Below are 13,600 nucleotides of genomic sequence, written 5' to 3'. Positions count from 1 at the left end.
GTGTGCTGGAGCATCACGACTGTTCCATCACAACATGTGGAACGTACCTGGTGTGCTGGAGCACGACACGTATGGAACGTACCTGGTGTGCTGGAGCATCACGACTGTTCCATCACAACACCCATGTGGAATGTACCTGGTGTGCTGGAACGTTCAATCACAACAACCATGTGGAGCGTTGCCTGGTGTGCTGGAGCATCACGACTGTTCCATCACAACACCCATGTGGAACGTACCTGGTGTGCTGGAGCATCACGACTGTTCCATCACAACACCCGTGTGGAACGTACCTGGTGTGCTGGAGCATCACGACTGTTCCATCACAACACCCATGGGCATCAACGACTGTTTCATCACAACACCGGTGTGAATACCTGGTGTGCTGGAGCATCACGACTGTTCCATCACAACACCCATGTGGAACGTACCTGGTGTGCTGGAGCATCACGACTGTTCCATCACAACACCCATGTGGAATGTACCTGGTGTGCTGGAGCATCACGACTGTTCCATCACAACACCCATGTGGAATGTACCTGGGGTGCTGGAGCATCACGACTGTGCCATCACAACACCCATGTGGAATGTACCTGGTGTGCTGGAGCATCACGACTGTTCCAGCACAACACCCGTTTCACTAATGTAGGATGGTTTTCACCTTTACACATTTAGTCTGATCTTACAACAAGCACCAGTAACGGTGAAGCTATTCAACACCAAACCTGAGACTCCATAAGCCAGATTCTTTTCTTTAAAGACATACGTGTCCAATATGGCCAGAGACATGTTCCATACATTCTGCTGATCTGGCAATCAAACGTTTAACCATTATACAACTCCAACTACATTTCACTGGAGTTATATCACTGTAAAAATAGAAGACAAAGACACAATATGGAATGCAACACAATTTAATTTCAAAGTATTTTCTGCAAAGGCTCAAACACCTCGACTTGATTACAAAACGGTTTGACATTTCTTCAGATGCAAATTTAAATCCTCATTAAATATACACAAATTACAGCATGACAATGATTTATGTGAAATTGTGATGTTTGTTCATTCAGGAGATCATGAATCAGGAAAATAATGCGATGAATTCACAATGCCATGATTCGATAACTGTACAATTGGTTAAACAGCACATGGTTTCTAGCAACAACATCTTTGAAATTGGAAATGCACCACAGATGTTCAGGCACCGGTACCAGAATATACCATTCAGCACTTTGTTTCAAAGATCTAAGTGTCTGTGAGAAGCACTACATATTCAGAAGTTTGTCCATACATGGAATAATGTTCTGCTATGCCCACGGAGAATTAGCCATCCATGTGTCGGTCAAAGCTTGGAACAAGACACAGATATCTGACCACCTCTCCTGCCAGGAACTTCTGCATCCACCATCACATGGCTGCTGATCGGTTCAATCCTCCATCAAGAATTCAACAAGAATTCCAGCCTCTTTTCAAACAGTTGACTCTCCTGTCTAAAGGCATCCACCTTGTCCTTCAGGCTGTTCATTCTCCCACCGATGGTCATGTCAGCATCCTCCTCACAGTGTTCAGCTTCCACATCTTGGTCTGGTTCTGGATCCTTCACACCATTCTTGCCCAGAACCTGATGAGTCTTCACCCCTGACACAGGGTACCAGTCACAGGCTCCTCCTGATGCTACGGGCAGGAAGTTCCCATCCATCCCACCATCCATCTCCATGTTTCCATCCAGCAACAAGGACTCCAGGTACTTCTCAAACTTGCGATCCTTTTCCTTCTCTGCTGCTATGGAGGTCATGAGAGAGGAACACTTTGACGTCAGAGACCGAAGACTGTCAGACTCGTAGTAGCCCTCCGTCATGGTCATGAGGACTGGTATCTCTTCCTCCTCGGACTTGGCAGCACACTTCTCATGCTTCTTCTCCACGGCTTTCTCCACAGTCTCCATCACTGTACGACCTTCACAAGACAGAAATTGCACATTGTCTTAAATCAGTGTTGTTGTCCAGCTCTGAAGGAGCAAAGTCACCAAATGATATTAAGATTGGAACATGTTTAATATAAAAAGCCGAAGACTGAGTTATGATAAGAGCCCTTTGTTGAAAGTCAAATTTATTGTGGAAAATTTTGAAATATTATTATGGACATTTTCAGACATGAAATAACAGATAAAGAGTCGTATTTTCTTTAGTATGCTTGAACCTCTAACATGACTAGGAACAGATGACTGTGCATTGTTCAACCATCACTCATTTGCCACTTACAATCAATATTGCTGTCAAACATGGCTTCCTTCCAGGATTCGGGGACGGCAAAGTCATTAAACTCTTCCTCTGAGTAATACACGACCAGCTCCCGGGGCGGGTTCTGAAACATAGCAGACATAATGTGAGAGATCACAGTTGGAGAGGGTGCTGAGACATGGAGTCCGGACGTGAGATACAGCAGCTGAAGAATGTGAAAGATGTGACACATGACAGTTGGAGAGGGTGCTGAGACATGGAGTCCTGACGTGAGATACAACAGTTGGAGAATGTGAAAGATGTGACACATGACAGTTGGAGAGGGTGCTTAACATGGGGGATTCGATCAACTGAATGCAATGTGAAGCAACATTTCCCTTCCTCTCCTAGATCAGCAGAATTCTGTGGGAAGGTATGAGTGATGAAGCCAAGATTATTTGAAAACTGACCTCTGTATATTCTGCATTTATGGAGGTATAATCATAAAAAATGTTGTGGACACTGTAAGGCTGCTTAGGTTTCCACGTTTTTCCATTAACACAAAAAGTTGTAAAGAAATAGACAGAAAGACAGATTTTATTCAATAAAGAGCCCTTGGGCCCATGATACATACTTTGTTGTTGTTTTAAAGTATGTAAAGAAATATGTCAGCAACAATACTTTACAGACTTATTTAACAGAGAAAAGTAGACAATCAGCGACACTGTTCAGTACAATAATCAAAAACAAGCTCCACCTATCTAGTATCAATAAAAAAACAAATAGCTGTCCATCACATGGTGTGACCCATCTCTTTTTCTATTTTATCGAAACAAAAGCAAAACTCATCGCTTGGTTAACCAATCAAATATCACAAAAAGTTTCCAGCAGTTTCTTTATGTTGTTTCAATTGATTCCCACATCTGTCACCAAGGAAGACATAAACTAAAAAAGGTAATGAACAACGGGTTGTTTTAATATTTGTCTTTCAGTTAGAAGAATTGAAACTAGGGGTGTCACGATACACCAATCTCACGATACGATACGTATCACGATTTTAAGGTCACGATACGATACATATCGCCATACATAATTTTCGCGCCTTTTCATAGCATTACCTTACCGGCTCGCTGATTGGTCCATCAAAATAGTCTAGCCAATCACAAAAGCTGTTAGTTTCAAACCTATTTTTTAAGTAAAGCTAGCTACATCTATTTATCAGAGCGGTCTCGTATAACTTTACTATCAAGACTTTGAAGGAGATGAATATAGCATAAAAATTTGAATCGATAAAGTTTTAAAATAGGAATCGATACACGCAAGCATGTATCACGTATCGTATCGTCAGTAAAAATGTATCGATGCATCAATACATTTGCGTATCGCGACACCCCTAATTGAAACTTCAACTTGTCATCAATCTACAGCAAGTGACACACAGACATCAAGAGTTTGAACTTATGCTAAGTACTCACCTCCTGTGAATGTTTGTCAATGATGGGGAGACAGGAAATTCTGTAGTTGATGCAGGCGTCGATGACGTCCGTCCAGGGCATGTTGACATAGGTGGGTTCACACCTATCTTCCCCCTCAGTCAGGTAACACACATCATTAAATTCCTCCCATACCTTCTGCAGTAAACTCTTGATCCTGAAGACAAAGTCACCATGGGTGAGTCTCGCAAGGTCAAGGTTGACTTGAATTATTTTTTAACCGATGTAAAGAGAAAAGCAGTTTATTTTGGCTTTCAACATATTTCTTCACTTTGCAGATGTATTATATGCAATCCTTTTGAAAGAAACCTGTTAATATCCTCTTAGAAAGTTGAGTACAGTATTATGAAGGTGAAGAAACATTACTGTCACTTGTAGCAGAGTAATCCTAACATTACCAGTATTTCTGCTACAATTATTCATTTTTTGAACAACTTAAAATGGATAGTCCAGAGGGGTGAGTGAGTGAGTGAGTGAGTGAGTGAGTGAGTGAGAGTGAGTGAGTGAGTGAGTGAGTGAGTGAGTATGGTTTTACAACGCTTTTAGCAATATTCCAGCAATATCACCACAGGGGACACCAGAAATGGACTTCACATATTGTACCCATGTGGGGCATCAAACTCGGGTCTATAGCATGACAAGCGGATGCTATAACCAATAGGCTACCCCATGAACCCCCACCCCGGTGGAATAAGGTGGAGAAAGTGCACAGGAAGACCCCTACCTTGTGGCAAGATGGACAGTGTTCTTCCCCTTGTTCTGCTTGACCACGTCCTGGACGAAGGCCCACACGTCGGAGCACACCTGCTCCCAGGAGTTGCTGTGGTAGTTGTAGTAGCGGAAGCGAGGGAGTTGAAGCATGGAGATCTCCTCATACAGGTGACTCAGGTGGTCAGAGGTGTTCCAGTGGGAGGCTGGCAACTCTGTAACATACACATCACTTGACGGTCCAGACCAACTTATATTGGATCCATATTATCCTACATTGCACCCTTACCATCTCATATCGTATCCTTACCATCTCATATCATCCTTACCATCTCACATCAGTATCCTTACCATCTCACATCGTATCCTTACCATCTCACATCGTATCCTTACCATCTCACATCGTATCCTTACCATCTCACATCGTATCCTTACCATCTCACATCGTATCCTTACCATCTCACATCGTATCCTTACCATCTCACATCAGATCCTTACCATCTCACATCACATCTCACATTATCCTTACCATCTCACATCGCATCCTTACCATCTCACATCGTATCTCGCATCGCATCCTTACCATCTCACATCGTATCCTTACCATCTCACATCGTATCCTTACCATCTCACATCGTATCCTTACCATCTCACATCTCATACCATCTCACATCGTATCCTTACCATCTCACATCGTATCCTTACCATCTCACATCGTATCCTTACCATCTCACATCGCATCCTTACCATCTCACATCGCATCCTTACCATCTCACATCGTATCCTTACCATCTCATATCGTATCCATATCATCTAATCTTGGATCTATTTCAGTCACATTTCTGTAAACTGTATATTATCACGTCAACGTGATGTTAAACAAGGTGCCTGTACTCACCCTGTCAGTGGCTTGAGGGAGGTCCGACTCCAAATATCAGATGTAACTACATAAAAGTTTGTATTTACTAATATGGAGCAATAACAAAACTATCCTACCTATTTTCTGGAAGCACCAAACAAACTCAGGGATGGGACAAGAGATGGCAGTAAGATGAGCAGACGACGCCACCTCAGCCAGATGCTCCACTACACAGTTGTAGAGAGTTATCAGGGTGTTCGGAGCCTGCAACATACAGTCAGTAACATATGACACAAGTCTGATATGGAAGGCAGAGTACACCATCCAACAGATGTACACAGTTTTCACAGAGGGTGCTGGCTGTGCTTCCTGCAGTAAAGTATACTTTTTGAGCAGTGTCACAATGAACTGACATCGTGGTGCTGTTCTAATTACTTCCAGCATGATCTAATGTATTCATGGTAACATTGTTTTATCCCTGTCAGTCAAGACATCCATGCTGACTACAAAAAGGTGAAATAGTTTCCTTAAACTACTTGAACTAATGGTTGAATATTATTCCCTGCTAAAAACTACATCTGCATCATGTCAATCATCACTCATGCACATAATGGAGCAGGGTGTTGGAAGCTGGTAAGATTCATTGAATAATTGATTGATTGATTGATTGATTGAGTGAGTGAGTGACTGTGTGGCCCTCCCTCCTCACCTGGTGCAGTGAGTGAGTGTGTTTCTCCTTGTTGTGGCTCACCTGGAGGTTTCTTGCGCAGGACAGGGGTGAAGTATTCCTGCAGTAGTAGTTCCTCCACGTAGTCATCTACCCGTGCCTTCAGCAGCGTCGGCAACTCCGCCATGTGATCCACCAGCCACACCAGACTCTCAGACAACTGTCAACCAATCAGAAATCACAATACACATGAGCTGATATCTAACAAGTTTTTGGGGAAATGTCAACAAAGTTTTATAACTCATTTGCCCTACTATTTAGATTTTCCAAACTTAGGACCCATCCAGGAACTCTGTAAGCAGAGGCCCATATATTCAGCCCTACACAAGACCATCCAGTCATTCCTCGTTGTTTCACTAACATGCAGTCAACCAAGTTTGACAGCCTGACCCATTACGTCACCTCTTACGAATTGCACATGCTGCTGGGGACCAATTCTAATAAGGAGTACCCATGGTGTTTACCTTTCTTAATATATGTGAATTTCAAACATATCGATGTGATGTTGAACAAGGTGCCTGTCCTCACCCTGTCAGCAGCTTGAGGGAGGTCCGACTCCAGCTCCGCAACACTTGCATGGAGGGAGAGTTTGTTCACTTCCGACACCAGCCCGTCATCCTGGAAACTGTCCATCTCCAGTCTTTGTACAAGCTCACTCACAGAAAAGCTCCCATTGGCTGATTCAGGAACAACAATGACCAATGGTAGTGCAGGAGACTTGGGTTTAGCATGTAGAACTCCTGCAAGCCGAGACGTGGCTTGCTTCCAGTAGGATTGGTTATCCTCCACTGGAGGAAGGACGAAGAGGATTCCTGCGCTGCCCAGCAGGAGGCGCTTCTCTTCCATCTTCTGTACCTCCTTCTTGTTGAGAGTTCCCACTACAGTCCGCACACATACACCCACCTGCAAGGGTTGTCTCCCTTGACCCTTTACCTTGGAATGGTACAAACTCAACACCTCACCCTAAAACAACCAACATATAGATACTGGACAAAAGAACATTTTAATGCCATACTAAGCAATATTACAACAATATGAAGAAAGTTATCGATATAATGACACACTATAAACCAAAATTATGAACTAGGTTCCTTTAAGCATGAAATGAATCTGGAATTATCTCTACAGTCAGACAGATCTAAATGAAGGCAATAAAGTCATCTCTGGGCCAGCGAGAGAGGTTTTGTGTTTTACATCCTAGTCCATGCCAGTGCATATCTGTACTGACCCTGTACTTGAGATGTGGTTCGTCAGGTACATCTCCTCTCTGTAACTTTGCACACAACCACTTGTTCACCAGCTCTGCAACATCCGTGTCCGCTGTACTTGCTGCTGCTGCATCCGGTAGCGACACAGTCAGCTTCCATGTTATCTCTGGTGCTGTCTCTGCAGATCAAGTCATGAGTGAGTGAGTGTATGAGGGAATGCAGTAGGAACATAAAATATATAAGTCACTAAGTGACAATTCACCATATAATAGCATGAGAATCAATCACTTCTGTGGTGTTACTAAAGTAGAGATCCTCTGGTCATACCCTATGAAGAGATCCCCTTGAAGTCATACCCTGGGAAGAGATCACCTTGTCATACCCAGAGAAGAGATCCCCTTGTCATACTCTGGGACAAGATCCCTGGTCATACCTCGGGACAACTTGTCATGCCATAGTAAGAAGAGATCCCTTGTCATACCCAGGGAAGGGATCCTCTTGTCATACCCTATGACAGAGATCCTGGTCAATGTCATGCCATAGTATGAAGAGATCCCCTTGTCATGCCACAGTAACTCGGGGGAAGAGACCCCTGGTTGTCTTGTATGCCATCCAGTGAAGGGATCCTCTTGTCATACCCTATGAAGAGATCCCAATGTCATACCCTATGAAGAGATCCCAATGTCATACCAGAGAAGAGATCCCTTGGTAGAGATCCTTGTCATACCATAGTAAGAAGAGATCCCCTTGTCATGCCCTGCAAAGAGATCAATGTTCATACCCTAGGAATGTTTTATACAAGCTCCCCACAAACCTGCAATAAGTGTCTCTGGATCCCTTTGTTTGAGGAAACTCTTTTCAAACTCCTTCCCAGCAACCGCAGGAATGTCAAACGGCTGCCACGCCTTCTCCTTCAACAGGCGATGGGTCAGCATGATCAAGGAGTGTCTAGCAATGAACAGTTTGTCTCGCTTCTCAATGTCCATTGGTGTCTCTATGGCAACCATTGCCTGCTGGTTGACATACATCCTCCCGTTAACCACTCTATCACTGCTACGATCTGGCAACAGCGTCTGCAGCTGCGAGTGAACATCCTGAGTGCTCGGAGCACACGGGAACGCCAACATCGCACGCTTCAGCTTCACCCGTTTAGCGTGCTCCCTCTTCCAGATCTGGAGGAAGCGACATGAACGCATTGTTTTCACTTGCTTCTCAATGGCTTCCAGTTTTGCAAGTCTTTGGACAACATCAACGCGATGGACCTCTTCACTGATCTCATGGATGAGCTTCTCCAGGGTGTTCTCCACAACATCATCCGCCACCACAGCTGTACATCTCTCCTCGCGCTCCTGCTTCAGCTGGGCTTGCACCTCTCTGGAAGCAGCATCAATGACATAAGCCAACACAAGACACTTTGCCTCAACTGGATTTTTCTGGTACATTTGCAACATTAGATCAAAGAATGTTAAACAGGCATTAAATAAATTAAACAATATGACAGAAACCATCTTGAAACAAATACTACAATAATTGTAATTGTGAACATATCGTCTCTTTTTCTGTTCCATCATGGAACAAGCAAGACTATATTAAATATACTCCAATGCCCCTCACCTGACTTGAGCGACTGCGAGGCTCTGAGCTTCCTGCTTTGTGACATCCTCCACCAAGTCTTGGCAGAGGTCCTCCGACACACGACACTGACGATCTTTCAGCTCAGCAGCCAAAACCTGCTGTTGCAGCTCTGTCTCCTCTGCGAATACCTCCTGACACACCTGTCTGTAACATCACAAATACCTGACACACCTGTCTGTAACATCACAAATACCTGACACACCTGTCTGTAACATCACAAATACCTGACACACCTGTCTGTAACATCACAAATACCTGACACACCTGTCTGTAACATCACAAATACCTGACACACCTGTTCGTTTACATCACAAATACCTGACACACCTGTCTGTAACATCACACATACCTGATACACCTGTCTGTAACATCACATACACCTGATACACCTGTCTGTAACATCACAAATACCTGACACACCTGTCTGTAACATCACAAATACCTGACACACCTGTCTGTAACATCACAAATACCTGACACACCTGTCTGTAACATCACAAATACCTGACACACCTGTCTGTAACATCACAAATACCTGACACACCTGTCTGTAACATCACAAATACCTGACACACCTGTCTGTAACATCACAAATACCTGACACACCAATACCTGACACACCTGTCTGTAACATCACAAATACCTGACACACCTGTCTGTAACATCACAAATACCTGACACACCTGTCTGTAACCCAGGGATTGGGATAGTAACCTTTCATAATGGGCCATTTTCAGGATTATTAGCTATTTTCTGAATTTAAAATGGGCCACTGCCCTTGAATCAATAGTAAACTTCAAAATTTAAATGGGCCATTTTTTATTCTAATGTGCAAAATGGCCCATAGCCCCTGCCTTTCCCAGTCCCTGGTAACATCACAAACATCTGACACACCTGTTTGTAACATCACATACACCTGATACACCTGTCTGTAACATCACAAATACCTGACACACCTGCCTGTAACATCACAAATACCTGACACACCTGTCTGTAACATCACAAATACCTGACACACCTGTCTGTAACATCACAAATACCTGACACACCTGTCTGTAACACAGGGATTGGGATAGAAAACTTTGACAATGGGGTTTTATGCCGCTTTTAGCAATATTCCAGCAATATCACGGCAGGGGACACCAGAAATGGACTTCACACATTGTACCCATGTGGGGAATCGAACCCGGGTCTTCAGCGTGACGAGCGAATGCTTTAACCACTAGGCTACCCGACCGTCCCAGATCCACTGGAACTTTTGACAATTTATGTGAGATAGCTGAATGTCCCACTGAAAGGGTTATGTCCAGGTCTGGGAGTGTACGGACCGGACATTGGTAAAGATGGTGAACGGCACAGCGCTGACTTACCTGATGAGCGTGGCAGTCCCGATGACGACAATCTCCTCCACAGTCTTCTTCCCGGCGTCCAGGTACAGCTGCACTGCCCGCACATACCCTGTCGAGATCTCCCTCACAAACTCATCTATCACCTCCCAGAATAGCTCCCGGGCAATCATCTTCACAGCCTGAAACACCACACACACAGGTCAGGCTAAGGCACACTTACTGTTAGACAGCACTGTAGATACATCCATGTTGTCACACACACCTCTGTAATCTTTGTAGCGAGCTAAGCAATCATCAAATCATCATGAGCCTGAACACTTAACTAAACTAAACTGACATGCTACTGTAAAATCAGGTACAATTACACTAGATGCTACTGATGCTACAACTTAGAATGATTAACAGATTTCCAAAACTTTGTGATCTGTTTGATGTCAAAAACATCACATGTTTGTTCATAATAGAGTGACAATATAGTGAGTTACAAGGTATCATGACATCTGCAATATTTCAGCCATATCTTGACCAGAGGGTGACAATGTAAGTTGATCTCATGATTGTATCATGAAATTGAATTCTCGGTAAAAGGGTATGTCTCGAGCTCTCATTTACCCTACCAACAACTCAGTTATGAAGATCAACAGCAACTCCTTCTGTTGTGACATTGTGACAATTTTTCTTGCGATTTTCCGTAAAAGGTTTGTGACCTTTTTTTAGTCTTTTAAGCACCTTGAGCATGTGCTAGTTGTGTAGATATGTGCGTTATATAAATATCCCATCATCATCATCATCATCATCATCATCAAGTACTCTCATTCCAATCTCTCTTAAAAAAGGGCCATCCATGCCCTGTTTAATATCCCATAAAAGCTCAAGGTACCATTCAGATGGCAGGATTTTGTCATGGACATGTTCTAGTGTGACAGGATGTCACTATATTCTCATAGATGATGACTCAATCACACATCCACGCAACTAGTACATGCTCAAGGTGCTGGAGTGTTCCCTTGATTATCGGATGTCTTTTTTCTGGCAATCTTGTAACTCAGCTCCCTGGGGAGTATTCAACTCATGCTGCCTGTTAGGCGCGGCGGGTTATCACAAGCACATGGTACTCTCATCTTCACAAGGTCCCCATTTGCAGCTGGGCGAGCTGGGACACATAGTCACAGTATTTTGTCCAATGATACTGCACTTTATTATACCCGCAACTAGGTGTGTGCATGTGTCCACCGTCACGTCACCTACCATCGGATGAGTGGGTTGTTTTAAGTGCACAGGGTTGTGCTGCACACCAGGGTTTGTGACAACACTGAAAGAGCATGCAAGTAATGTTAGCTCAAAGGTTTTTTATCCCAGTCACAAGTGGGGATCAATCCAGGCACCTTTCGCTTTCTAGCGCGGCACCTTAGTTAGACAGCTCGCCCAACATGCCCCATGATTCATTGACTATATGACTGCCTACCTCATTAGAGAACTGCGTTGTCTCCGGTGTTGCGGCAGCACTCTCCTCCTGGGTGGAGGTGACGGCTAGCGGAGACTGCACCGGCGTTGAAGGTGAGACTGGAGGCTGTAACACCGTGGACACTGGTGTGGGCTTCTTCTCCGGAGATGACTTCTCTACCTGTTTCTTCCCCTTGGTTCCCTCTGACACACAAGTATTAGAAATGACTTAAATAAATCAGAATTGATTAAAAAATTGATATTTTCGCATTTGTGAAGGTATAAAAGTAAAAACAGGGAAGGACTAGAAGTGTAGTGATAGAATAAGGCTGTGATAGGGATGCCGCCATTGAAAGCTTTCGTATATATTTTAACGACTCCCATATATTAAACCTTTCACTATATACTAAACATGCACTAGTTAAAAGAAATGAACTGTTTAAAGAACGTGTTACTTCCTGTGTGTAACAGTATGACGTGAATATATATACTCCCTTGTATATGGGCCTGAGGCCTTCTGTACAATAAACCTTCTTGACTTGACTTGACTAGAATAAGGCTGTGATACAATATGTATCTTGATAACATGAGTGTGATACCATTCGTATCCTGACAGTGTTCCTGAGAAGACCTCTTCCACATGTGAGTGGTCAACAGTGATAGAACGCTGCATCTCGTGAAACCTACCGTACTTGAGGAGTTCCGGACCAAGTCTGAACCTGCCATTGGAATCAAAGCTGCAATGAGGCTCTGGAAGATGGAGAGGGGGTAGAGCCGACCCACTGATCACCTTGACAACGAAACAATCACAGCACTTTAGGAATATTGTTTTACGATTCGTTTTTCAGCATTCAGTATTTGTTTCTATACTAGGTGTCTGTATTTATTTCTCACTGACAAAAGACATGTACATGAAAAGCTACATGCAGTTGTACTTACTGTCTTAGTTGTACTGACATGCGTGCACATGTATATGGTTGCTGGTACTAGTCTGGACTAATGTTGTTTTTGTTACAGTATGAGACACGAGGCTCCAGTTCAACATGAATACTCACACACAGATTGGCGAGAGGTTACAGTACCAGATAATAACTGGTAATAAATTGCTTCGGCCAACTCAGATTCTGATGGTTGAACCAAACAGACTTATTCATAAGGGGATGAGCCATTCATGAGCCATTCTTACAAGTACTTCTGTGGTGTCGCGATCATGAGGTGAGGTGGTGAGGTGAGGTGAGGTGAGGTGAAATTGGGTTTAACGTCGTGCTTGAGAATATTTCGCTCATATGACGACGTGCATGCGTGTGTATGTGTATGTGCGGCTGCTTGTACTAGCCCAGACTGAAGCTGGTTTTATAGTGCTAGCCCACTGAGATACCATACCACAGTGAAGCATGAATACCCCACTCAGACACATTATACTGACTCCGAGCTGACCAGTCCTTGTTGTACCCATTAATGCCGAGCGCCAGGCAGGGACCAACAAGTACCATATTTTAACGTCTTTTGGTATGACACGTCGCGATCATGAGAGGGGAGTATGTTTTATTGCTCCTTTTAGCAATATTCCAGCAATGTCATGACGAGGGACACAAGAAATGGAGTTCACTCATTGTGTACCCATGTGGGTATTCGAAACCAGGTTTTTGTGTGACCAGCAAAAGCTTTAACCACTGAGTAACCCTGGCCCCCTGTCAAGATTACAAGAGTGATATTGAAAAGCATGCCATGATAGTTTGTTGTTTGAAGCCACACTCACAATGCGTGAGTGAGTGAGTTTAGTTTTACGCCGCACCCAGCAATATTCCAGCTATATGGCGGCAGTCTGTAAATAATCGATGACATGTGTCAACCAAGCCAGCGAGTCTGACCACCCGATCCCGTAAGAAAGTCGCCTCTTACGACAAGCATAAGTTACTGAAGGTTCATTCTAACCTGGAGCTTCACGGGTACATTCACAAA

The 13,600-nt window shown here is 43.8% G+C and overlaps 1 protein-coding gene across 1 annotated transcript in view; it reads right to left on the bottom strand.

Annotated features, from left to right (window-relative positions):
* Positions 1–895: 895 nt before the first annotated feature.
* Positions 896–13,600, bottom strand: part of LOC124283273 (germinal-center associated nuclear protein-like) — a 33,818-nt gene continuing 21,113 nt past the window's right edge. The window contains 14 exon segments of the mRNA XM_046719300.1: positions 896–1,953; positions 2,259–2,361; positions 3,692–3,866; positions 4,434–4,632; positions 5,414–5,540; positions 5,614–5,645; positions 5,986–6,163; positions 6,532–6,966; positions 7,232–7,389; positions 8,026–8,585; positions 8,826–8,990; positions 10,217–10,374; positions 11,661–11,842; positions 12,326–12,428. Coding sequence (XP_046575256.1) covers positions 1,436–1,953; positions 2,259–2,361; positions 3,692–3,866; positions 4,434–4,632; positions 5,414–5,540; positions 5,614–5,645; positions 5,986–6,163; positions 6,532–6,966; positions 7,232–7,389; positions 8,026–8,585; positions 8,826–8,990; positions 10,217–10,374; positions 11,661–11,842; positions 12,326–12,428 — 3,093 coding nt within the window. The 3' untranslated portion in view covers positions 896–1,435.

This window comes from Haliotis rubra, unplaced genomic scaffold (assembly GCF_003918875.1).
Source record: "Haliotis rubra isolate DU_JTF1 unplaced genomic scaffold, ASM391887v1 Scf312, whole genome shotgun sequence".
NCBI lineage: Eukaryota > Metazoa > Mollusca > Gastropoda > Lepetellida > Haliotidae > Haliotis > Haliotis rubra.
The sequence above is the reverse complement of the archived record's forward strand: the minus strand, read 5'-3'. Positions and strand labels throughout refer to the sequence as shown.